The sequence below is a fragment of the Canis lupus genome, chromosome 36 (genome assembly GCF_003254725.2).
Source record: "Canis lupus dingo isolate Sandy chromosome 36, ASM325472v2, whole genome shotgun sequence".
Classification (NCBI taxonomy): Eukaryota; Metazoa; Chordata; class Mammalia; order Carnivora; family Canidae; genus Canis; species Canis lupus.
Window position 1 is genome coordinate 21,179,944 of NC_064278.1, and position 26,587 is coordinate 21,206,530.

The window sequence follows — 26,587 nt, forward strand, 5'->3', positions numbered from 1 at the left end:
GCGCCAGCACTAAAGACAAGCACGATCACAGCCGCAACCGAACTCCAGTCCTTCTCGAACACTGACGGGCCAGCGCGCCGAGCTCTCCAGAGCAGTAAAAGGAACGCGGGGGCGCCCGGCTGGCTCTCGGGTACGCGTCCAGGCCATGATCTCGGGGTCCTGGGCTCCCTGCTCAGCAGTCTGCGTCTCCCTCCCCGTGCTCCCCTCCCCACACTCGTGCTTTCTCTCCAAGGCCAAGGCAGAAGCTTTTCCTTGTTGAGAGATCCCAGATAAACCCCCCCCCCCAAAAAAAAGAAACCATGATCCACTTTTGATTTTTTCATAAAAGCCGAATGAACACTGAAGCAGTTTCTGTTGCAAATCCCTGCTCACAGGTCAGACTATTCCAGGGTATCCCCAGAACCCAGCCCCGTGGGCCGAAGGAAAATTCCTACTGTAGTTTACTCTAGAATTCCCAGGTGGCAGTCACAGGAGTTGATACATGTCTGTTCTTTCCTTTCTCCTTCTTTCCTCCGCACCAGAGGAGATGTCTCAAGTGGGTTCAGATGGTTTAGCTCTAAATTTAGTACATGCTTGTTCGAGCCTACCCCTATCATACAGATGTTGGTGGATCAACTGAGACATGAAAGAAATCTCTCTATAAATGTAAAGCATATGCTATTGTTGCTATGCATGCTGACAGTGATGGTTTTGGTTTTTTTTAGATTTTATTTATTCATGAGAGAGAGAGGGGCAGAGACACAGGCAGAGACAGAAGCAGGCTCCGTGGGAGAAGCCCGATGTGGGACTCGATCCCAGGACCCGGGATCACGACCCGAGCCAAAGGCAGATGCTCAGCGGCTGAGCCACCGGAGCGCCCAGTGATGGTTCTAACACCTGCCGGAACAGAAGATCCAACTCCAGCCAACGGATGATGATGAAGCTGTGGACCTGACTGTACTGGGCGCCTGAAGTAACACTCAGCAAAGAAGCTCCTTGGTTCCTCCTCAGGGAGGGTGTGACTACCCGGTTTGTGCAACACGTGTTGAAGACAAAGCACACAACCTCTACTTTCATGTTTACTTCTGTGTACACACACACACTTGCTCAACTGCCGTTCAGTCCCTGCTGGGCCCCCCCCCTTCGATGCACGGCCAAACGAATTCAATTTTAAAGAATTTCCCATTACCCACCAGGTGAATAGAATGTTGATCTGGGAAATGACTACTTGGAAGGCCACTATACTTTGTCTCTGCTATGGTATGTTTGTACTTTAGCAAGATAAAAAGTTCAACTTAAATGTACATGTTTATGCTCGAACCACCTATATAAAGTGTCAAGGAACAGAATGAAGATATATGTGCTAACGTTAAGAGAAAAATTTCCCAGAATATGCTCCCAAACACCTGGATGGATCCCCATCAACAAACAGGAAAAATACATCATGAAGCAGCATCTAGATCAGCCCTTGAGCATCCTGTTCTCCTCTGACCTGAAACAACGCTGGGCCCCGGGAGGCCAAGCAGCTTACTGTCTCCACCCGGAATGTCTCCAAAAGAGGATTCCAGTGACATCTAACTGTCCTAAATGTGGCTGGGCAGCCTTCAGGGGGCACAGTGGCCCCCAAACAGGTTTCAAAGTGTTCTCAGAGCTCTTCCTCCGTATATTAAAGTTTATTTTTATGTGATATTTATTGTTGCTATGAGAAGTCTCTAAAAGGAAACTTCTGCTTCGAAATAAAAGCGAGGGTCGTTCTTACTACCTTGGGTTCCTTAAAACCGATGTTCTGATGAAATTCAGAATGAAGCAACAACAGGTTTCTTGTCACGGCCTTAATATGTCATCCTGTGTGTTACTCAAATTTTCACATCATGTTCCGAAGCAAAAACCTTCAGGGATTTGATATTCTATGAAATATTCAAAGCTCGGGGATCCCTGGGTGGCTCAGTGTTGAGCGCCTGCCTTGGGCCCAGGGTGTGATCCTGGAGACCCGGGATCGGGCTCCCTGCGTGGAGCCTGCTTCTCCCTCTGCCTGTGTCTCTGCCCCCTCCCCTCTGTTTATCATGAATAAATAAGTAAGTATTATTAAAAAAAAAAAAAAAGAAATATTCAAAGCTCTATGTTGAAAATGAGAAAGGCGTCCAGCCAAGACCGGCCGGTGGGAGCCCAGGGCCGGGTGCTGGGTGCTGCCCTCGGGCCGAGCACCTCCTGCCCGAGCCCTGTGACCGGCCCCTGTGACCGGCCCGTGACTTCGGCCACAAGCGACCGCCTCCGCCCCCAGAGGAAGCGGCCGGGCGGAGCCCGCAGCAACAGGACACGGGCCGGCGGAGGGGAAATGCCCGGGGCGAGCCACGCGGCCGCCGCACGCAAACCCGGGCCGAGAAGGGAGAGCTCCCGGCGAGCAAGGGCCGTCCAGAGAGGTTAGGGCAGGAGAGGGGAGCAGGGGGTGGCTTCGAGGGCATTCGGCAGGTCCTTCCCGGAGACCAGGGCAAAGGCTCCGAGGGCCAGGGCGCCGCTGCGGGCCTTCCCGCGCCATATGGAGCCACTTAGTATCTGAATTTTTTGTTGTCCTTTAGTGATTCCTGAGTGTGTTGCAAATTATGCTGCTAGCGTGGCTTACACAAAAGATGACGATTTAATAAGAAACATAAATGTTTGACAATTCGCATTAAATCACCATCTGGTCCAAATGAAAGATTCCTATTTAAAATGTATATATCCTCCTTTGCCGTCTGTGTCATCTAGTACATGTTTCACGGGGACTCTGAAGTTGGATTATTAACTCAGACCACTTTGAAACAAACATCTTTGTTTCAATAAAAAGAAAAGACAAAGGCCTTGGACAAACAAACCGGCATTTTTCGTACTCAGATGATCCAAAAAATGAGAAAGATAAGGCAAGATAGCACAATCTCCTCTTAAAGTAGTTCTGTAAACTGAAGCTTTGAGAAAGTATCTAGAAAGAAAAAGAAAATGCCTTCTATAAAATATTCACACATATGAATGAGGCCTGCACCTCTCAACCCAGTGCTCTCCCCTGCCTCTAGTTTTTCCTGAGGATGGCAAGGTGGTGGGAGGTTTGCTTCTAAAAATAAATTTTACCAATCAAGTGAAAGAAAAAAAAAAAAACTGGACAGATTGCTAAGCTTGTAAACAGAAAATGAACACACTTTTCAATTTAATTGTGTAAGCATGAAATCATGTCTCTGGCTATACTCCGTAAAATTATATATTTCCATTAAAAATATAATAAATAAGTCTTTTCAAGTTTATTCCCCCTGGGATCTGTCTTTCATTCAAATATTAATTACTGGCATTCAGAGTCTAAGTCATTTTTTTCAGTCATTTTTCCCCGTATGTGTGTTGTATGCCCAGGTGGATATACCATTCACCTCAAAACTAAATCTGGTTTAATATTTTTTTCCATAGAAGCTGCTCAAATATTTTTTGAGCAAAACCAGATGGAACCTGAATCACATCCCACCCCCCGAAATGAAGAGCTATAGCTGGCCACAACACAACCGAGGGGATGCTTGAATTCTGAAAAACAGATAAAGCAACAACAAATGTCTCCTTGATTCACAAAGTCACAATCCTTACTAAATAAAGTGACAACAGGTGTATTTTTGAAATACATTTCACTGATGACTATTATATTTCATACACATTTATCTGCTCATTTACTTCTTTGCTTCTCTCCACTGCTTCATTACAAGAAGAGACACAACACAATGCCAACTTTTTTCAGTGAGCATTCCCGAGAAGGCAGAGGACAGGTAATTCTTTGTAGTTTGCCCACATTCAAGCACTTTTGATTCTACTGGCCTCATCTGCTAACATTTAAATATATTGCTATAATAACTGTTAAGGAGGTAAGAATCACAAAGAGTGTGTGTGCACACACATATGTAAAATCACAGAATGTTAGACACGGAAGGGGCCTTACAGCTGAACAGGCCAAGTGTAAACGTCACTAAATTAATTTCTGTGTAACTATAGCTCCATTTTTAAAAATAACTGGCCTAAAACAAACAAACAAACAAACAAACAAAACTGGCCTAGGGCAGCCCGGGGGGCTCAGTGGTTTAGCGCCCTCTTCGGCCCAGGGCGTGATCCTGGAGACCTGGGATCGAGTCCCACATCTGGCTCCCTGCAGGGAGCCTCCCTCTGCCTGTGTCTCTGTCCCCCTCTATCTCTCATAATAAATAAAAATAAATAAAAATAAAAATAACTGACCTAGCAAGCAGTTTTACGTCAGCAGAGACTCCTAGTAGGTAGTAATAGATTCTACTAGTCCAAGTTTTCCTTTTAGAGAAATCTTTTTTTTTTTTTCTTCTAGAGAAATCTTACCAAGGATTGTTTCCCCAATCTTCAACCACCAGGGCTTTCTAACAATAAAAGTTCTTGCATACACACTGAGAGATGAATTATCCAACTTAAAATCCTCGATCACACGTTTGCTCTTCCCCGAGTAGTGGAACCATCCTTTCACCCTTTTGTCTTTCAACTAGAAAACGGTCCGGTTTCCTGAGTCTGGCATGTTACTATGTACAGACATTTTCATGGGCTGCTTCCTGTTCACAACAAGTTTCTCAGCAATGACTCAGTCTAAGAAATATGATCCAGCCAGTTTACTGGAACTCTTGCCCATTATGTTTGTCTGCAGGCTGCAAACATGATGCAAAGATAAAGCAAAACCGGAGAGGGAATAGAATAGGAACTTGGGCTGTTGGTTTTCTCAAGAGGCACATATGTGTTTAGCCAAAAAGGAATCAGAAAGAACATTAATTTTCAAAAGGGGAGGTGATTCCACCTGCTACAAAACGTGCACGGCTCCAACTCTTCCAGGAGAAGTGTCACATCTGGACCCAGCAGCTTCTTACTTGGTGGTCTGTGTGTGGGAGGATGCTGCCACCAGCCTGGGAGGGCTTCTGAGAGGGTGCAGCAGGAGTTTGCCAAGGGACTGGCTTGGTTTGATAAGCAAACTTCAGGATACATCTTTCTAATCTCTTCCGCATTTTTTTAAAAAAAGATTTTATTTATTCATGAGAGACAGAGAGAGAAGCAGACACAGGCCGAGGGAGAAGCAGGCTCCCTGCGAGGAGCCCAATGCAGGACTCGATCCCAGGACCCCGGGATCACGCCCTGAGCCAAAGGCAGATGCTCAATCACCAAGCTTGCCAGGTGCCCCTCTTCTGCATTGTTTTAAAAAAGATTTTATCCATTTATTTGAGAGAGAAAGAGAGATCACAAGCAGGGGGAGGAGAGGAGAAGCAGACTCCCTTGCCAAGCAGGGACTCAGTTCCAGGACCCCAGGATCATGACCCAAGCGGAAGGCAGACACTGCTGGAGCCGCCCAAGGGCCCCTCTTCCACATTTTTTAACCAGCCACATAGACGTTCAGTTCTGGATGCCGTCCTCCACACACGGAAGGAACTTCCATCACTACTGGAATGATTCTCCTGGAAAATACACCTACCACACCTCCCCACCCCCCCCCCCCCCCCACCAAAGAACCTTCAAGAACACTGGATCTAACTCTTCAACCTACTTTACCTAAGTTTCACCAGGCATGGACTCACCATGTGGCTCTGCTATCCAAGCTGAGGCCCAACAGCCCTGCTGCCCCTCCTGGGGCTCTTTACAGCCACCGCTGCTACTTCTAAACACCCTGTGGGATCCTTTACCCTCTTTGGGTCCTGCATTTGTAAAAAGAAATTATTTTTTTCAATCTTAAAGCTCCTTTTCAGATTTAACTGCCTACCATTAACTTTAAAAAAGCAAGAACCAGGGTGGGCACCCAGGCTTGGAGGCTGAGTAAGTACTGTACACTGGCTGACTGTCGCTAGTCAAAGACCTTGTCTGCCACGGTGGGAGCAGGTGTTGAACATTAGATACATATATATTCTAGATGGTAATACATATAAACAATCTAAAACACTTAGTTTTTTTTTTTTTTAACTGTAGGTTCTGTTAAAATACATTCTAAGGAGTCTGTTTAAATTTTTTTTTAGCATGCTCTTTTTTGAGTATGAAATACTTCTTGAAATAATGAGCCATTAATGGCTAAAATGTCACTTTACTGGAATGGTGGTAGTTAAAATAAAGGTGATGGTCAGGATCAACAAGATTAGTGTACATAACTACTCTAAATGGATAGCCAATCCACCCATCTGTTATTTTTTAAAGATTTTATTCATTTATTCATGAGACACAGAGAGAGAGGCAGAGACATAGAGGGAGAAGTGAGCTCCCCATGTGGGACTCAATTCCCAGACCCAGGATCACGTCCTGAGCTGAAAGCAGATGCTCAACGCATCAACGCCACCCAGGCGTTCCCCCCCATCTCCCCATCTAATACGTATGTACAGATCACCTCTCAGGTGCCAGTAAGTCCGCTAGGTGCTGGGGATGCAAAGCTAAATAAGACAGTCTCTGACCTTAGTTTGGACACAATGAGAAGCATACAGGAGCCAAGGCAGCAGGAAGGCAAGTATCATTAGGCTGCACAGAAAGACCTCATAGAGATCACAACTCACAAAAGTACCGCAGTCACAACTGTGTGAGTGTCCCACTCAATAAACAAGGGTTAAACCTGGTTTCAAAGGTCTAATCCAAGGAAACATTTGAAAGCAAAAGAGGTCGTGGAGGTGGAGAGAACAGAGAACAATGAATACAAGGCCAAATACTTGATGCATTCTTGGTCTCCCCTCTTGGTGGCGGTAATGGTTTACCCCTCTCCCCACTGAGGCTTGATTCCCCAGCGCAAGGAAAATTCTCAGACCCAGAGACTTCCTTCCCACATTTGGACTTTTAGGTCAGCATGACTCATGTCAGCTGAGCTGGGTATTACTGCTAATGCCACACTGTCACGGAAGGGCCCACAGGACCCACACAGCCCCTTTCATTTTTCAAACAGGGAAACAGGCCAGAGGATGAAATGACTTGTCCTAAGGTCAAAGGTCAAGGATTCCAAAACCACCTACCTCTCTACAACCCTTGCCAGGTTATTTGGCAGAGGGGGAAAAGATACACTGATACATTTTAGATCCATTTTAATTTTTAAATGGGCATCTCTTGCTCTAACTTGCCAGCTTGCAGGTACCTAACAGCTTCTGTTACAGCTGGCGCTTGCCAAGAACTTCATGGTTCACAGGGGTATTCGCCAACAGTATCTCATTCCAGCCTCACTGCAGTGGCCCAAGGGAGGTGGTTTATCTTCATTTAGGGATGAACACATTTAGGCTCTGGGCACCAAGCAACACTGCCCCAGATCACATGTTTGGCAAGTGGCAGAGCCAGGACTCCAATCCAGAACCGATTTGGGGCCTGCCAGGCTCTTCCCAAGCCGTGGTGCCGCTCCCTGGCATTCACACCACAACGGGACAAGGCCTGGAAACTGCTGTAGCCCCAGTGCCCTCTCCCCAGGCAGGACATGAAGACTTGGACGCTGTCTCTCTTTACACTCAGACCTGCCTGTCCTGATGACTCATGGGTATCAGGTCCACCAGCGCATAAGGAGAGGTTCAGGTTTAAATCTACCTTCCCATAAAGACAGTATTTACCCGTTATGTCTTATCTGGGCTTTCTTACAATGGTCGGACTAAACTGTAAACTCCTTTAGGGCATGACAATCTTTTTTTTTTTTTTTTTTTTTGACAATGTCTTTTAGATAGATAACACATGTATATGTGGTACAAAATTTAAAAGCTGCAACATAATCTCCCAGTTACCCTTCCCCAAGGCAACTGCTGGCACCAATTTTTTGTGTTTTCTTAGGAAGACATTCTATTAAAAACACATAAATAACATATAATCATTGTGCTCCACACTTATTAATGTATTTTTAGAGACAGTTCTAAATCAGGGCATAGAATTGTTCCATTATTATGATTATTTTTTAAAGATTTTAAGTAATCTCTACACCCAACGTGCAGCTCAAACTTACGACCCTGAGATGGAGTCACACGCTTCACTGACTGAGCCAGCCAAGTACCTGGCCCATTATTTTTATTTTTTTTTTTTAAAGATTTTTATTTATTTATTCATGACACAGAGAGAGAGAGAGAAAGAGAGAGAGAGAGAGAGGGGCAGAGACACAGGCAGAGGGAGAAGCAGGCTCCATGCAGGGAGCCCGACGTGGGACTCGATCCCCAGTCTCCAGGATCAGGCCCTGGGCCGAAGGCGGCACCAAACACTGAGCCACCCGGGCTATCCTGGTCCATTATTTTTAATGGCTGAGCAGTTTTTTCCTCATCAAGATGTACCAGAATAATATACTATTTAATAATATAACTATTTAATTAGTCTCTCATTGGGTTTTTAAGTTATTTTGGATCTTTTTCCTATTACAAATAATTTTTATTGCAAATTATTTGTTATTACAAATTATAAAATACTGCTATAATGAATATCCTTGGACATAAACCATTCCCTGAAAAGGTGTGAAGACATCTGTGGAATAAAGAATCGTAAGGGGAACTGCTGGGTCAAAGAGCACAGCTGACCCATGAACAATGTAGGAGTTAGTGGCACCAACCCCTCACATGGTCAAAAATCCACGTATAACTTTTTTTTTTTCCACGTATAACTTTTGACCAAAGGCCTTACTGGTAACAAACCATAGATTAACACATATTTTGCATGTTCTAAGCATTATATATTATATTCTTACAATAAAGTAAGCTAGAGAAAAGAAGCTGTTATTTAAAAAAATCAGAAGAAAGAGAAAATACATGTAGCTGAAAATCTCTGTGTGTAAATGGACCTGCACGGTACAAGATCAAACCTGTGGTGTTCCAGGGGTCACCGCATAAGCATATGCAACTAAGACACACGGTGCCCCACAGCTCCACACAGAGGTGGCGCCTTTCATACTCCCACCAGCAATGCGTGGCGGTGCCCATTTCCCACTCCCGTCCTGCACATGGTACCCACGTGGTAAGTACATACTAACTGAACAAGATGTCCTGTATTAATTCCAGAATCATTTCAAAACCAGCCCCTCCCTCTCACTTTTTAACAATGAAATTAGGCTGAAGATGAGAATACACATGGCACAGTCGGCTGGCTCGCAAGCAGCAGCGCTTTAACCAGCCGTCTACGTCCAGCCTTGCTCCAGCCCACTTGACCCTGGCCGGCGCCCTTGGAGCCAGGGGAACACTTGTAGGAGCGAGAAACCTAATAAGGGTGTGGCCCGCACAGGGAAGGGGCTGGGCGAGGTCTCAGCAGCTGGAATACCAGAGCACGTCGGGCAGAAGCAAACCGCTGCCTTTCCCAGAGACCAGGCAAAGGTCAAAGGAAAAAAGCAAGTCCAGCCTGGCTGACCCATCTACCAAGTTCTTAAAGACCAGGAAAAGGATTCTTTCTAGGGAGGAGTCTCTCAGGAACAGATGTTTCTCAATCATTAAATTACATTTAGAGCACACAACAGACTAAGGAAAGCTGACAGTGATCTTGGGGACCACAGTCCGAACCCAGGTCTGTTGAGGAGGTTCCTGAGGCCAAGAAATGCTAAATGAGTAACCGTCTCATTTGATGAAGCAGAGCCAAGAAGGGGTCATATGGTCAAGCTAACACAAATTAAATTTTAAGGCAGACTTTCTATTGAAATGTCTCTTACTTAGGACTCAGGGAATACTAGGAATGACTTTGAACTTTTTTTTTTTTTTTTAAAGATTTTACCTATTTATTTATGAGAGAGACAGAGAGGGAGAAGCAGGCTCCTTGTGGGGAGCCTGATGCGGGACTCGATCCTGGGGCTCCAGGATCATGCCCTGGGTCGAAGGCAGGCGCTCAAGCCCTGAGCCACCCAGGCATCCCTAGGAATGACTTCGAAAACAGACCACAAAACTGTTGTGTCGCACTGAACCTTGCATCCAAATTAACGGCCTATAAAAACTCTGTTATTTCACCAATGACTAACACTGCATTTTTCTGTGCAGAACTTTCCCTCACCCTGAAGCTCTAAATACCATGTAGTTTCCTGAAGACCCCTGCCCAATGTGACAGAGCTAAGCCCCTTCAGGCAGATCACCTCTGCTACCACAACAAAAGCAACTCAGAATCAACGTGGACTCCACCAAGTTCCCAAATCACAGAGACAAGCCCATGTACCCACATCCCAAACTTGTCAGAATCATCCAAGGGTTCCCTGAGAACGAGTATAATCCAAAAGACAGTTCTACACTGTCTTGGAGAAAGAAAGCCCTTGGAGACAGATCAGAAAACACGCTGACAAGCATTCTTTTTTTGGGGGGTGGAGGGTAGAGGGAGAGAGCTAGCACCACTGACCCACCCAGGTGCCCGCAGGAGAGAGATTCTTAAGAGGACTCCACGCCTAGCAAGGAGCCTGACTCAGGTTTGATCTCACAACCCTGAGATCATGACCTGAGCCAAAATCTAAGAATCAGATGCTTAGCTGACTGAACCACCCGGGGTCCCCTCTGTGCATTGTCACTTAATCCTCACATTACTCTGGGTGAAGATCAGTGAGATGAAGAAACTGAGTCTGATATAGGCTGAATGTCAAAGGTCGCACACTTGTCACCTGCATTTTAGGCAGAAGCAGCCTCCTCTAATCTAATGGGCATGCTTACAAATCAAATCCCTGTTTGGTAAACGGTAATGCCTCCCTTTCTACTTCCACTCCTCAAAATGCAAATAGAATGAGGGTTTGCTCTAAGGCTGTTCTTTGTAGTTTGTTGGTGGCTTCTTCCTTTAAATCACTTTTGCTATCCTTATAAGAAAACAATACCATAAAACAGGCCTAGGCTTTTAACGAATGACCTAAATAATGAACACATGAAGTGAAGCCCTTACTCTAGTTCTCAAGGACAAAAGCTGTGGGTCTGGTTTAAAATCTTCCACCTTTGGGAAAAGGACAAAGCATGAAAGCCAGATGTGTGGAAGTTCCCAAAGTAAATGTTCACATGAAGCGGGGAAATTATTTTTTACCTTATGACTTACTATTATTCCCCATGATTGAATCGTTATACTGCCCAACAAAAACACACGTCAGACACGGAATCGACCATCCTGTCCATTGGTAGGCAAAGCAAAAAACATTATTTTTCCTTACCATCTAAAGTAATTTCTCCTGAAAGGCCTTTTCTTCAGTCTGGATCTGGGGGCAAGTTTATGTTCTTTGCAACTCTGACGCCCACCGACTTTCCAAGGCCAAGCAAATCTCAGACCCAACATGGTAGGCTATCAGTCCCCATCTAGTTGTGCCATTTTACGGTATCTTTTAGCCTCACGTTCTTCCTCTGCTACAGGACAAGGCTGAGTTAGGTAATTCCTAAGATCCCTTCCTCTAAAAACCTCTGATTCTATGATGCCCAAAATGTAAGTCTGAAATCTAATTTTGAATTTTAAGACAAGCTAATTTTAGCTTGTACCTGTAATAGATGCTCTAAAGCAGTACTGTCCAACAGAAATATAATGTAAGCCACATGGAACATTTAAAATTTTTGAGTAGCCTTACTAAAAAGACAAAAAAAAAAAAGATATGTGAATTTTTTTTTAATTTTTATTTATTTATGATAGTCACAGAGAGAGAGAGAGGCAGAGACACAGGCAGAGGGAGAAGCAGGCTCCATGCACCGGGAGCCTGACATGGGATTCGATCCCGGGTCTCCAGGATCGCGCCCTGGGCCAAAGGCAGGCGCTAAACTGCTGCGCCACCCAGGGATCCCAAGATATGTGAATTTAATTTTACCAATATAATCCAACATATCAAAACATTAATATGTAACCAAAAATTTAAAATTATCAATGAGGTATCAGAAGTGATGAACCCACTCAATCTACACACTACAAATCTCACCGATATGATCACATGAAATGTAGTGTATTCCCAGAATAAAGTTATATTTAACAAAAAAATCTTAACACTGTTTCTGTTTAAAATTTTTTTCCTATTTTAAAATTTAAATCAAAATTCATTAAAAGTAAAAAATGCAGTTTCTCAGCGGCACTAGCCCCATTTCGAGGGCTCAAAAGTGACAAGCTGGTGAGCCACGTTGTATCTCGGAGGGAGCTTACAAAGTTAGCCCTCTACACTCCTATGGGGGGAATTCTATTGGGCCAAACTCTTGTGCTTTGCAAATTCCTTCCTGAGCATACAAAGGGAACATGAAGCCTTCCAAATTTCACTAGGTAGTCTTTACACCACTAGCAATTATTTGTAAAAAGCTACTACAGTGACCTGCAGGTGCTAGTGTGAATCTGAATGCCTAAAGGGGTTTCGAGTGACTGAGCGGATCAGGTCGGTCCTTACTCTGCACTGGTGTAGTCCACACCCCACGTAATTACCAGACTATTGCAAAGCTCATCTGAAGAATGGGGGGAAGTAAGGGGCTTAAGTGATCGGGAAGTACTATCTGTTCCAACTAAGGATATGAATTAAGCTGAGTTTGGAAATTATATTTCAGCTACTTTCAGATGCATACGTCTAAAGATGCACAACACCCACTGTTGTTGCCAACCGCCAGGCAGCAATTTGGACCTCTTACAGGAAAACTGTAATTAGTGTATAGATCATATTGCATGCTCTTAAGATCAGTATAGAAATCTTTTATTTTCCTTAACATTAACTTGTTAAATGAATATGTAAGGACAACAGTCACCTGGTGAGTTTTCACATTTAGATTTGAGTATGAAAGATCACAGTGCCGCAGATTCTGAATCCAGATAAAGAGAGAGATGACACAATCTAAGTAATACTAATAATGATGGTTACCATTCATTGTGCACTTTCTATATGCTCAACATTTTTGCAAGTACTTGTGTTTATTATCTCCTTTACTCACACCAATCTGCAAGGTAGGTAGTATTGTAATCATCGCCCGTCTGGAGCAAGGAAACCGAAGCATGAAGAGGTTAAGTAATTTGCCTGAAGACTCACTCATGTTCTAAATGAGAAGGAGATCCACTCCACGTGTGTCCCAGAAGCACTCCAACAGCACAGGCTTTACTGTGCTGAACAACCTAGGCCTCTTCAGGGAGACTACCCAGTGTGGTGCCAGTTAGGGCTCTGCTTGGGCCTTGGCACCTAACCTCACTGTGCCACTCCCATCAGGAATAACCACCGAGACACTAAGACCAGCCTCACAGAGTTGTCTTCCATCGGGGAAAAAAGTATGTAATGGCCCCTAAAAATATAAAGGACAACCAGGGGTGAGGTATTAAAACAGTTGATAAATTCAACTCCTGTTGCGATGTCAAATGAACACGAGAAGCATCTAATTCTTAGGCTGCTGGGTCTAACTACTATATAAAAAATAGAAGGTGAGGTCATAATATATTTACGTACAGACATCTGCATGGCAACATCAAAGGGTAGCGAAGTTTTCAGCTGTGTCACCTCCCCTCAACGGTCTTCTAGAAGGTCTTCTTTCCTTTTACCACTCTACTCTTTTTTTTCTTTTTTAAGGCCAGAGTTAACTCAGGGGTAGCTATTACAAAAAGGAACATTTCGGTCCTGAAAGCCTAAAAGAAGGGGTAGGATGGGGAGGACAAGGTCACAGGGTCAGCTCAGTCCGTGTTTGGATTTGGCCTTCTGCTAATGCACTTCCGTTCCCCAAACTCCTTCTGTTCGTTCAACTTGCCGGCGGACACTGCTCCTTTTCTAGGCCCAGAACACCGGAGTAAGAAATTCCGCCACAGGTGCAGGAGTTTGCCTGGGAAGGCGTTCCATGAGACGGCTATCAATCCACGTCGGTACAGGGGATCCAGCAGACAGGCTGCAGGATCCGCAGGGGAGGCTGGGGGCGCAGGTGGCCCTCAGCCGTCACAGGGCACATGGACTGGTTTTCTGTCTCTGGAGACTTTAGTGCCCAACGTGAGGGACGTGCATAGGGGCGACCGTGGGAGAGCACATTCACAGCAAAGAGCAAAAAAGAGCACGAATGCTTATGCACCTGCACGGCCAGAATTCAAGGAGGGGCTTCTTCCAAGAAATCTCGGCTCCCACACGTCAAGCATGCCCGACAGAGAAGGGGACTACGTCACAGTAACCACAGCCACCATTTGCTGGGCGTGTGCAGCGGGCCAGGTCTTGTGCCCAGTGCTTCTCTGGCTTAATTGCAGGAGCACCGAGGTAGGCGGCATCCACAGTCGAATGATGGGGAAGCCGAAGCATATCCCACCGCAGCAGCCTCCAGCTCACCCTCTCGGGGCCTCGGTTCTCTGCCTACAAAACCGGGATTACGTTCACCGCGCAGGGCAAGAGCTCGGTGCTGAAGAGCCCGGGAGACCGCAGCTGCCACCGCCAGGGTCGCCAGATGCCCACTGTTAGCTGCGGGCGTACGAGCAAAGCGGGCGGGGGGACAAGAAGAGGATACTGTTTGCCCTCTTCTCCCAGGGCTCCTCCCTGGGCTTGGAAGCCAAGGGTGAGATGCACCGCGGCTAAAGGCAGTCAGAGTGAATGGGTCTTAGAGGAGGGCACCCAGAGACAGGCCCCCCTGCGCCACCTTGGAGGAGAGAACAATCCATCCCTCAAGCAAAGCGGCGATTTCTGGCTCGTTTTCCCTCCCCTTCCATCAGGGGAATGAATACACTGGCGGATGGATGGTTTCTATTAAAACACGAACTGCAGGGTGTGTGAGCTTGAGCACAAGCGGTATCACAACGGGGCGCACAGGAGGAGATCTACTCCCCGCCTTTGAAAAGGGGGCTTAAAAAACTCTTCTTAACTGGCTAACAAGGTGCTAGAGATGAGAGTCACAAATGCAGATCCTCCATTCGTGTGCGGATGCCAAGTCACCCAAGCCCCCCCTCGGTCTCCAACCCGGCCTGCTTCTGCTTCTGCTTGGTGGGCCACAGTAACTTCCTGCCCACATCCAGCCCCCAGCTCCCATGTCTTGCCCTTTCCAAAGCCTTCTGATTCTGAGGTCCTTACATAAAACTACAATAGCCAAACTGTGGAAGGAGCCTCGGTGTCCATCGAAAGATGAATGGATAAAGAAGATGTGGTTTATGTATACAATGGAATATTACTCAGCCATTAGAAACGACAAATACCCACCATTTGCTTCAACGTGGATGGAACTGGAGGGTATTATGCTGAGTGAAGTAAGTCAATCGGAGAAGGACAAACATTGTATGTTCTCATTCATTTGGGGAATATAAATAATAGTGAAAGGGAATATAAGAGAAGGGATAAGAAATGTGTGGGAAATATCAGAAAGGGAGACAGAACATAAAGACTCCTAACTCTGGGAAACGAACGAGGGGTGATGGAAGGGGAGGAGGGTGGGGGGTGGGGGGGAATGGGTGACGGGCACTGAGCGGGGCACTTGACGGGATGAGCACTGGGTGTTATTCTGTATGTTGGCAAATTGAACACCAATAAAAAATAAATTTATTATTCAAAAAAAATTTTTAAAAAGGGTTAAAAAAAATGAAAAAATAAAAAAAAAAAACTGGAAACGCCACACTTGGGCACTGAAGGGCTCTCTACAGTTAGCCCCAAATTAACCTTTTCGCCCCTAGTGACCCAATCCATTGCCAGAGTCCAGCTCTGGCCCGTAGTACCCTTCCTCGGGCTTCCAACTGAAGCTTAAGCCAAAGAAATCTTACTGACTTAAAAAAAAAGAACCTAGTTAAAATGCTACCTCCTCCAGGATGTCCTCTCTGTGCATCCCAGTTGGAAATGACATTTTCTCCTCTGACCTGTCACAGAGCTGTCACACATCACAGATGAGCCTGTATAAACACCAAGCTTCTAGAGGGCAAGTAATGCTCACTCTCACTTTACTGAGCAACTATTATGTAAACACTAGGCATGATGCCAGACAGCAGGGTTATAAAAATGAATAAAACACAGTCCCTGCCCTAGGGGAAGCCATACCTTAAGCAGAGGAGACAGAGATGGAAAGTAATTATGCCCAGTGACATAAAACATGTATAATCCAGGTGTACAAAGAGCAAAGGGATTGGTTAAGAGGAGGGGCCATTTGAAAAGCAAAAGTCCTTCGAGGAAGACAACACATTTGCTACATTATCTTGGAAGAGTAAAACCACCTAGGGTGTGTAAATACCAAATAAATATTTGTGGAATGAGTAAGTATACACTGAAGCCCAGGATTCAGTATTTTAATTGTGTATCTAAGGTGTCTGGGATCAAAGAATTCTAATTACTTAAATAACAAAGATACCGTGTTTAGTATCAGTCATGACCCAACCGCTGGTCCCAGAAAAATTACTTAATTATTAAAATTATTTCATAGTAACAATACTTCAAATTATTCTCTGGGTGCTCTCTAAAAACAACGTATTACTTATAATTAAATATATATAACATATTATATATATATAATATATATATAATATAATTATACTTAAAAACTATAAACGCATATACCACTTCAAGTTAACAATAAAACTGGTTTTTGTTTTTTTTTCCCAGACCTTGCCTAGCTTCTCCAGAAGCGAGCGCATCACCGCGGTTCCCTCCCCTGGGCTGGCGGAGGGATGGGCCCTCTAGTTGTCACCGCGGTGCCGTGCATCCTGTGACATCCTGTGACGCGGGGCGGCCTCCACTCCAAGCGCAAGTCGGCCCAGGAGCCAGCAGCACGCCGCCGGCTGACCAACACCCAGGGAGCTCCTGGAGGAGGACGCTGCCTTAGCCCGAGCCCGTCTTCCTAAGGGAGTCTCTCCCTCTTCAGCACCTAACAAAACACCCACAGTCAGCAGACAAGGAGAGGAGAAACGGAAGGAGGAGGAAGACAGGGAAGGAGAGCAGGGACTCCGGGCATCCTAATCTCTCTTCTGCCATCGTAAGGGACGTGATCCTGGACAAGTTACTTAACCTCTTTTATTTTTTTAAAATATTTCATTTATTCATGAGAGACAGAGAGACACACACAGAGGGGCAGAGCCACAGGCAGAGGGAGAAGCAGGCTCCATGCAGGGAGCCCGACGTGGGACTCGATCCAGGGTCCCCAGGATCACACCCTGGGCCGAAGGTGGCGCTAACCGCTGAGCCACCCAGGCGTTCCCGAGAATTAATTTCCTACATTAAATTCCCTGCTTGAAATATCTCCTGTGCTTTCTGGTCTCCTGAACTGAACTCTGGACTGTTATATCAACAGGATTGTTAAAAGAACTAAAGACGACGAGCGTAAGCAGCACAGGTAAATACTCCCACACGGGGGAATCTAAGGGCAAGCCGCATGCTGCAGAGCGAATCCAAGTAGCAAAGATTGAGGAAATCTTCAGGTAAAAGTTCCAGGTCCTGCACAGCCCAGGTGGCTCAGCAGTTGAGTGTCTGCCTTTGGCTGAGGTCGTGACCCTGGGGTCCCAGGATCGAGTCCCGCGTCGGGCTCCCTGGATGGAGCCTGCTTCTCCCTCTGCCTGTGTCTCTGCCTCTCTCTCTCTCTGTGTCTCTCATGAATAAATAAATAGAATCTTAAAAAAAAAAAAGTTCCAGGTCCTTCTGAAGCTTCCTCAGGAAGAGTCCAAAGGTCTGTGTTTCTCCCAGGTTTGTTAAAAGAAATCCCTTAAGTTAGTTTCCTTTGTCCTCTTTCTGTCTCTCTCCCTTCGGCACTAGGCCCCAAAGAGAACCTGGAATTTCCCCTCAAAGTCACCAAGCTTACTCTCACTCCACTGCCCTAAGGATTCTCCCAAACATGCAGCCTGGTAAAGGATTTTCCAGCAGAGGGTGAGCCTCTGTGTCTGGGGGAGGAGGAAGAAGCCTGAACTCACAGAATGGTTCTCATTCTTAGTCCTGCTCTCAGCCTGGGAACCAGCAGAACGTCAGAGCCGGGCCTGCAGCTGGCACAGTGTGGACCGGCCCTGTTCCTGTCCTTTGGGGCTGGTTTCCCAATGTATACTTTAATCACGTTTCGCTGACAATTACCAAGATCAAAAAACAACTTCAAAAACTGCGAATTTTTCCTCCTGCAATGAAAAAACACTGGTGGTTTTCATTACCAAGATTTTCACAGTAATGAAATTTTGTTTTGTTTTGCTACGTCAAAAAATTCAGGGCTCTTCAACACTCTCTAGATACAGCAGCAAGACTCCCCAGATCCAATGCTACAAAACAAAGCAGCAAAAAGGCCAGGCTCTAAAATCAATCCTCAGGAAGCAGTACCGTAGTTCGTCCCATCATGTGTCGTACTTCTGCTCCAATTCTGTTCACAGAAAGCAACAACACACGTTTATTATATGCCCCGTATTCTAATCCCTTACAGGGAATAAGTTGGGTTTTACATGCATGTGCATTACAGTTTTCTGCTGAAGCAGAGCAGACAAAGGCTGCCAAGTCCGGAGTAAAGCAAAATTCCATATCCTTTATCAGCAGGCCACCCACACAGGCAATCAACACTGTCCCAGCCTCTTAAACCCCGACCCGGGGTGCGGGCAGAGATGGGGACTAACCCACCCTGAATGATGCCTACTTTCCAGCAAAGAAGGGAAAAGGGTACTTAAGGGGAGAAGTTATTCCTTGAAATGCAAGTATGCACTGCATGCTGCCTAGATGTCAACACTGAACTCTTTCTGTTCTAAGGTACTTCAAACCTGTATTACATCCATCACTAAGCACAAAACTCTTAGGAACAAATCAAAGAGTAAGATGCTGCTTTTTTAGGGGCGTCTGGGTGGCTCAGTCGGTTAAGTGTCCGCCTTCAGCTCAGGTCATGATCCTGGGGCCCTGGGACGGAGCCCCGCATGGGAGCCTGCTTCTCCCTCTCCCTCTGCCTGCTGCTCCCCCTGCTGTGCTCGCTTGCTCTCTCTCAAACAGGTGGTTAAAATCTTAAATTAAAAAAAAAAAAAGTTTTTAAAATCTTAAAACAAAGGAAGGCTGGGTTAAAAGAACTTCGCACTGCTGATGACTAGAGTGAGAAAAGCAGCAGCTTCCCAAGGGGTGACTAACGGCACCCTTCCAATGAGAGTTGGTGGGGAGCAGCGGGGGGCGGGGGGGAGGCGGAGGCTGGAATGGGGTGCGCGCTCCCTTCTGGGCCTGTTCCCCGCCCGTCTGCCAGGAGGGCTCAGCCAGCCGCGGAGGCCCTGACCGCACCCGGCTCTCGGAGAGGTGCTGCTGTACTACCCACGCACGCACGCTCGCATCCATTCGGGAATCAGCCCCAGCATCCAAAGCTGTGCACCAGGAAGCCCCCCAAGGTTAAGTACGAAGGGCAGCCACCGCGGCCAGAACATAAAGGAGACTTCAGGCAGATTACAGGGAGTCCAAATATTGACTTGCTGGAAGTTGCCCTGTAGATTTCAGGGTTTTGTTCTCTGTAAACAGAGGATGATGAGGCCGAGGACTGCAGAGCACAGAACTCCTAGGGGAAGGCAAAGGCTGTTCTGGCCGCCAGGCCCCTAACACCTCGCCCAGGCTTTCTGTCCTCGTGCCTTTTCTATGCTGGTCTCAAACAATCAATACGGCACATTCTCACAGGTCACATTCCTGACCAAACACAGAAAAGTTTGGACCCAGCTGGAGAGAACTTTCTGATAACATAATTATCACACAAATTAACTCAAGGAGCTCAAGTTAGAGGTATTGCATTTCAGACTTTTTGCCAGGCACCTTAAAACAGTTCCCAGATTCAGGTGATCACCTGAGGCTGTGAAGGTCAGTGATCAAGTACAAAAACACTTCTTGTCATGATTTAAGACAGATATCCTAATACCATAGCTTCGACGGGTACCAAGCACCGAGCAAGGTGCTCTAGGGCAGTGGCTCATAAACCTGACTGCATGCTAGAACCCCTTTTCAGAAGCTTAAAAAAAAAAACAAAAAACAAAACACTGATGCCTGGATCTCACCATCACAGACAGACTTTGACTTAAGGAAAAGGCCTGTGTTTTCATTTATTTTTTAAAAAAGATTTTATTTATTTATTCATGAGAGACACAGAGGGAGGGAGAGAGAGAGAGAGAGAGAGAGAGAGAGAGAGAGAGAGAGAGGCAGAGACACAGGCAGAGGGAGAAGCAGGCTCCATGCAGGGAGCCCGACGCCGGACCCAGGTCTCCAGGATCACGCCCCGGGCTGATGGCGGCGCTGCCCAGGCCTGTGGTTTTAAATACTGATGGTGACTCTACAAGATAACAAAGTTTAAGAACCACTGCTGTAGGGAACAAAAAGTAATAAGTGAAGTAGAAACAACCCAAATGCCCATCAACTGATGAGAAAATAAGTTAAATGAGGTGCGTCCATACAGTGGAATAGGATTCATCCAGAGAAAAGAATGAAGACCAGATATGTGCTACCCCATGGTCAAACCTTATAAACACTTCATCAAATGAAAGAAGTCAATAACACAAAATCACACAGGGTATGATTTCATTTATATGAAATATCCAGAATAGACAACTCCACAGAGATAGAGGATGACTGGTTACCAGGGACTAAGGGAGTAGTAATGAAAATGTTCTAAAATTGATTGTGGTGAGGGCACATAATTCTAAATACACTAAAATCACTGCAGTATTTTAATTTTTTAAAGATTGTATTTATTCATGAGAGACACAGAACAGGGCAGAGACACAGGGAGAGGGAGAAGCAAGCTCCCTGCTGAGGGCAGAGCTCGATGTCAGACTCAATCCCAGGATCCTGGGATCATGACCTGAGCCAAAGGCAGACGCTCAACCGCTGAGCCACCCAGGCACCCCTGAACTATCTATTTTAAATGGGTGGGCTGTATGGTATGTGAATTCTATCTCATACAGCTTTTAAAACAAAGTACAGAAATATAAATTCTATGCCCAGCTTTCAACAAATTTACGATCTAGTTGTAAAAAAAGGATAGGAAAAAAAAAGGTACACAGTCAAGTATCAGATTTTAAAAGATGATTCAATAGAATTGCTAATGCAGTAAATAAAAACTTGAAGCGAGGCTTCAAAGCCAAAATCTGATGTTTTTTCTTACAGTCTTCTATTAAAAAAAAAAAAAAAAGGCAACAGAGGGCTCAGATCTGGCCATATGCTGTTACTAGAGGCCTCAAAATCTCCATTTCAGAGCTTGTGAGGAAGGAGTGACTACTTAGCATTGCCAAGGAATTTTTTTTTTTTTTTAATCTCCAGAACACAGGCTGTTGATGGCATTAGAATGACTCTCAAGAGTCAGTTATCAACAAGGCCATTCAAAGATGGACTTGGTGCCTTAAATCCTTCTTCTCATGCCCTGGATTTGTCTTTATCCCCATAGCCTGGGCCACGTGAATTTACATGCTTACACACATAGAAACTCTCATATATGAGGCTTTATGATATGCAGGTATTATAGGCCTCATGCGATTAAGATGATTGGTTAGAAGTGCCTCTTCTCTCAGAGTTCCTAAACTTTTTTTTTTAAAGTAATCTCTACATCCAACGTGGGGTTCACACGCATTACCCTGTGATCCAGAGCTGTATGCACTGCCGACTGAGCCAGCCAGGCGCCTGTTCCTAAAATTCTTAATACTAATAGCTGAAAAGTGTTTACTGTGGCAGGGCCTGACACATAGACAACTCCCAACTTTAGGCAGAACAGAATTTTGTTTAGCAGTCTTGGTTTTTTTGAGGGGAGGGTCTGTGTGTGGGGGAGATTAGTGTTAAGAAAACCAGTTTTTTTTTTTATTATTACTGTTTGGCAGTGTTTATAAACTTGAACATATTTTTGCTTTTGTTTCTAGAAAACATACCATTATCAACTGAGCAACTGAAAAAGCTTTGGTTGTATCTTTTTTTTTTTCTTCATGAGAGACAGAGAAAGAGATCTAGGCAGAGGGAGAAGCAAGCTCTTTGCCAGGAGCTCAATGCAGGACTGGGTCCCAGGACCCGCTGGGATCATGACCTGAGCCAAAGGCAGATGCTCAACCACTGAACCACCGAGGTGCACCCCCCCGCCCCAGCCTGTATCTTAGAGCCTTTTATTTTTATTTTTTTTAAAGGAAAAAAAATTTTTTAAAGATTTATTTATTCATAATAGACATAGAGAGAGAGAGAGGCAGAGACACAGGCAGAGGGAGAAGCAGGCTCCATGCACGGGGAGCCCGACGCGGGACTCGATCCGGGAATGCAGGATCAGGCCCTGGGCCAAAGGCAGGCGCTAAACCTAAACCGCTGAGCCACCCAGGGATCCCCTCTTAGAGCGTTTTAAATAAATGTTTGTTGGAGCATATTTAAAAGTAGGTGGCAATGAAATTTTAGTAACTTCTAGAAATCATGTTATCAATATATAAACTCTTTTGTCCATCTTACAGGAAATTTAAAACAAACATACAGCCAAAGGTAAAGGAGGCAGGCCAAATACTGCATTTAGTAAACCTGTCTTCCTATACCTTGGTGTGCAACTGATTTCAGCAAACTTTCAAAGTGGCTGGACCAGTCACTTAAATGCCTTGGGCTTACCCAGACTAACTTTGAGGCAGATCATCCCCTTGATGGCAGCAGCCTTAATCTAGACAAATAAGACAAGAATTCTGAAAATGACCTGTTTAACAATGAAGACTAAGAAACAGTATATTGAATTTTGAAACATACTGTACTCGAACGCTAAATAAACTTCAATGAGATAGACCTGAGCTCTTATGCTTGCTTCAATTCAGAAATGTCCAAACAGGAGATTAGTGTTTAATTTGAGCCAACAGGTCTCTCTTACCCATATTCCACTCAAGTTTTCCCCATGCTACCCACTGACCTTCAACCTGGCAGTCTACTTTTCAACATACTATGTATCTTCACTATCAAATTTATTTTTGACTCCTACTTCAAAACAAAAAAAACCCAAATGGAACAGGAGAATGTACCAAATAACAGGGCAAATAAAGGTAAACAAATATTCCAGTCGCTAATAGATTTAGTTAAGAAAAAGGAAAATGGTCCCTGAAAAATGAGATGCCCTAACCCCAACCCTAACCTCACCCTAAGCCCTAATCTGGAACACTGTGGAAATCCCAGGAATTTTTAAAAGTACTATTAGGTTAAGAGATAGTTCTGGGGCGCCTAGCTGGCTCAGTTAGTAGAGCATATGACTCTCGATCTCGGGGTTGTGAGTTAGACCCTACGATTGGTGTGGAGAGGACTTAAAATCTTAAAAAAAAAAAAAAAAAAGAAAAATGGTTCTGCTTCTCTAAATTAAACCCCTCAGAGGTCTCTGTATCTTCCTTAAAAGACCTCGATGCAGTAATTCCATTGACAGGTTGTATTTACTCTCACTGTATTTAAGAAGGTTCCCCTAAAAAAAAAATAAATAAAAAAAATAAAAAAAAGAAGGTCCATCTTCCCTAATATATACATAGTTACTGAATTTCTTGTAAATGGAAAAAGTGTGGAGATTTCTGCCTCTCCTTTCTGGAGTTTTTCTCAATTAATCCACATTTTAAAGTGTGAGCTTTTCCACCTGTTTAAAGTTTAAGTAGTCCTGGTCTGTTTTTGTTTTTTTTTTTAAAGATTTTATTTATTCATGAGAGACATGGTGGGGGGGCAGAGACACAGGCAAAGGGAGAAGCAGGCTCCATGCAGGGAGCCCAACGTGGGACTCGATCCTGGGTCTCCAAAATTACACCCAGGGCCGAAGGCGGTGCTAAACTGCTGAGCCACCCCGGGCTGCCCAGTCCTGGTCTGGTTTGGACGTGGTTATTAAAAGCCATTGGAGTCAGACTAAGTTTGGTTCCCATCTCTACCTCTCAACACCTCAGGTGTCTGGCTGGCTCAGTCAGTGGAGTGTGTGACTCTTGATCTTGGGGTCATGAGTTTGAGCCCCACATTGGGGGCAGAGATGACTTTAATTAATTAATTAATTAATTGAAAAAGTAGTTGGGGCACTTTATTTTTTTATTTTTAAAAAGATTTTATTTATTTATTCATGAGAGACACAGAGAAAGAGGCAGAGGGAGAAGCAGGCCTCATGCAGGGAGCAATATGGGGCTGGATCCCCAACCCGGGACTCCAGGATCACGCCCTGGGCTGAAGGTGGCGCTAAACCGCTGAGCCACCCGGGCTGCCTGAATTGGGGCACTTTAAGCTGGACTCTTGGCCTCTTTGTGCCTCTTTTCTCTCCCTGGAAACAAGATAATAGCATTTCCCATGGGGTTAGTGTGGAATTATGCATGTGAAGCAATTATTGCAGTGCCTGGCATGCAAGGGAGTGCCCAATAACTTGTCTATGATCATCTTCGTGCCAAATCCTTCCTGCACCCAAGAGTTTGCACTGAAAAATTAACCCCAGATCAAGAAAAAAGAGAAGTACTGTTTGTGCAAACCTTCTTTTACATTACGTTCAGCCAGTAGATAGGCAATTCCCAGAAAAATGTGCTTACAGTCCACAAAGGGGTACTTTATCTCATGTAGCTTTAAAGGATATTTCATCCTGGATAAATATTAAGAGAAATAGTGTATTTGGCCTTCAGCTCATCCTGGTAATCTTAAAGAAAAGACTGGAGTTCTTTTTTCTGGCATTGTTTATAAAAACCCAAGTTACCAAAAAAGAAAGATTCCAAAATGGCCCAAGTTATTTTCAACGCAGGAAGACTGATGTGAATTGTGTATTTATTCTCTTGACACACAGCTTTCATCATCTCTCAAAAGTCTAAAAAGTCGTTATCTAAAAAGTCAAGTTGTTCTTTGCTTAACATTCATTCAGATAAGAGGCCTGTCCTATTTTTCTTTTAAAAATAATCAGTCTAGTCCAAGATCAACTTCATCCCTCATACATAAAAGTACTTTCTCTCTCCAAGACACCCTCGGAAAGGGTCATGGACGGTTCTTTCCACCTAACGGAAATACAGGCTCTAAGGCTCTTCTTACTACCCTGTTTATCAACATCTCTGCACACAGGATGAAAAACTGTATCCTAGCACCACTTCACACCTGGAATTTCTTTGACAAAGGACAGAATCCGTTTCTGACTGTGCTGAAATCTTTCCAGACTCCCAATAATTATTTGAGATGCATCACCACTCACGGACATGAAACGGATTCCAAATTTTACTCCATTTTTTTTTTCACGGTCTTCAGATATGAAAACGGTGTCTGATTAAAAATGGGAAAGCAGTTACTTTATCAAATGAAGCTGAAAGTTCACATTTAAGAGAGAGAGCAGTACACATGCTCCAAGAGTTTTCTGTGTATCATGCGGAATGTGAAATTACGCAGTTCTTTATTGTGGTTATTTGAAAATAATAGAGGGCTCTAGGGTACAATGTAGAAAAACAAAAAGTCCCTTAGCCTCTTATATCCTTTGGTGGTAAAGATCCCTAAATACGGGGCTATGGGGCTGTGCGGACAACTGCCGATTAGCAGCGAGATTGGAAATCACGATTTACACTTCATGCTAGTGTGAACTGCGGGAATACAACCCTGACCATTGCTGGGACAAAGTTCAAGGCAAACAGCTTTAAATGACCAAAAAACAAACAAACAAACAAAAAAAAAAAAAAAAAAAAAGAAAAAAGAAAAAAAACCCCCAAACCAGCACAATAAAAAAATCATCAACTTAAAGCCTTACTTTATTAAATTTTCAAGATCAGTCTGAAACTTCACATTCAAGAGTACACACATGCGCTCCCAACTGTACCTGTTACGTTACACATTCCCTTAAACCGAATTTCCCCTAAGAACTCCATTACCCAAACAAAACAAAGCGAAAACAAACAAAAAACCCAGAAAGGTAAGTAAACAGTTCTTTGAAAAGTCCCTACGAAGTAGGAACAGAAACTTGCTCTCACTTTTATGACAATTTACAAAACTCGTTAGCAAAACATTATGCAACACAAGCGTCCCTCCCTCTGCCCTATAGCCAAAAAAGAAAAAAAAAAAAAAAAAAAGGGCAAGCAAGCACCGTGCTAGGACCTCGAGGCAAGTTCTCAAGCAAACGGAGACGAGAAACTGTACGAAGCGTCCACGAGACCAAGATCCCAGGACGGCCGGAAAATCCACAGAAACGCTCGTGCGCTCCAAAGCCTTACCCTTGACAGCGCAGGGCAGAACACCCGGCCTCACACATTTTGGAGCCGCGGTTCTGGGACGCTGGAGCCCAAGACAAAGCGCCCAGGGGAAAACAGCAGTTGCGCAACAGCGGCCGCGCGGCCCGGCCCGGCCCGTGACCCGGCGCGGCGGGGGCGCAGGCCGGGCAGCCGCACAGGGCCCCCCGAGGGCCGCCGCGACGGCCGACCGGCCGCGGGCGCCCAGGCCGCGCCCACGCAGCAGCCGCGCGCCCCCGGGACGCTCCGCCGGGCCGAGAAGCCGGGGCGCGGCCGGGCCCCAGCCCGCGGGGCAGCGAGCGCCGCCCGCTCCGGCCGCCGCACGTCGGGGCACCGCCGCGCGCCCAGCGCCCTGCTCCCTCCCCGCGCGGGGTCGCGCGCTCCCGCCCGCCTCCCACTGCGGGCTGCGCACAGCAGCGCCCCTGGACGGCGGCGGCGGCCGGGCGGGGGCTCCGGGGCCCGGGCCGGAGGGGGCCTCACCTCCCCCGAGAGCGGCCCCGTGACTAGGCACATTTCGCCGGCTCCGAGCGGAGGAGCAGCGCAGCCCCGGAAGGGCCGGGCCGCGCCGGCTCGGACCGCCCCCGCCCCTGCGCCTGCCCCTGCCCGCTCACGCCCCGGGGGGCGGCCGGGGCTCCCGGGGCGCAGCTGCCGGGGCGGGCGGCGCGGCGGCACAGGCCCCCTCCCCCGC

The 26,587-nt window shown here is 45.7% G+C and overlaps 1 protein-coding gene across 6 annotated transcripts in view; it reads right to left on the minus strand.

Moving 5' to 3' along the window:
* NFE2L2 (NFE2 like bZIP transcription factor 2) overlaps nucleotides 1–26,587 on the minus strand; it is a 142,303-nt gene that overhangs the window by 6,356 nt on the left and 109,360 nt on the right. The window contains exon 1 of one of the 6 annotated variants that reach the window (XM_025460294.2): nucleotides 26,380–26,447. The exons of 3 other annotated variants lie outside the window; for them this stretch is intronic. In XM_025460294.2, coding sequence (XP_025316079.2) covers nucleotides 26,380–26,412 — 33 coding nt within the window. In that variant the 5' untranslated portion in view covers nucleotides 26,413–26,447. Of the gene's footprint in view, nucleotides 1–16,392; nucleotides 16,648–25,884; nucleotides 26,039–26,379; nucleotides 26,448–26,587 lie in introns of those variants that run through there. 2 more of the 6 variants (XM_025460295.2, XM_035698717.2) reach the window with 2 other exon arrangements.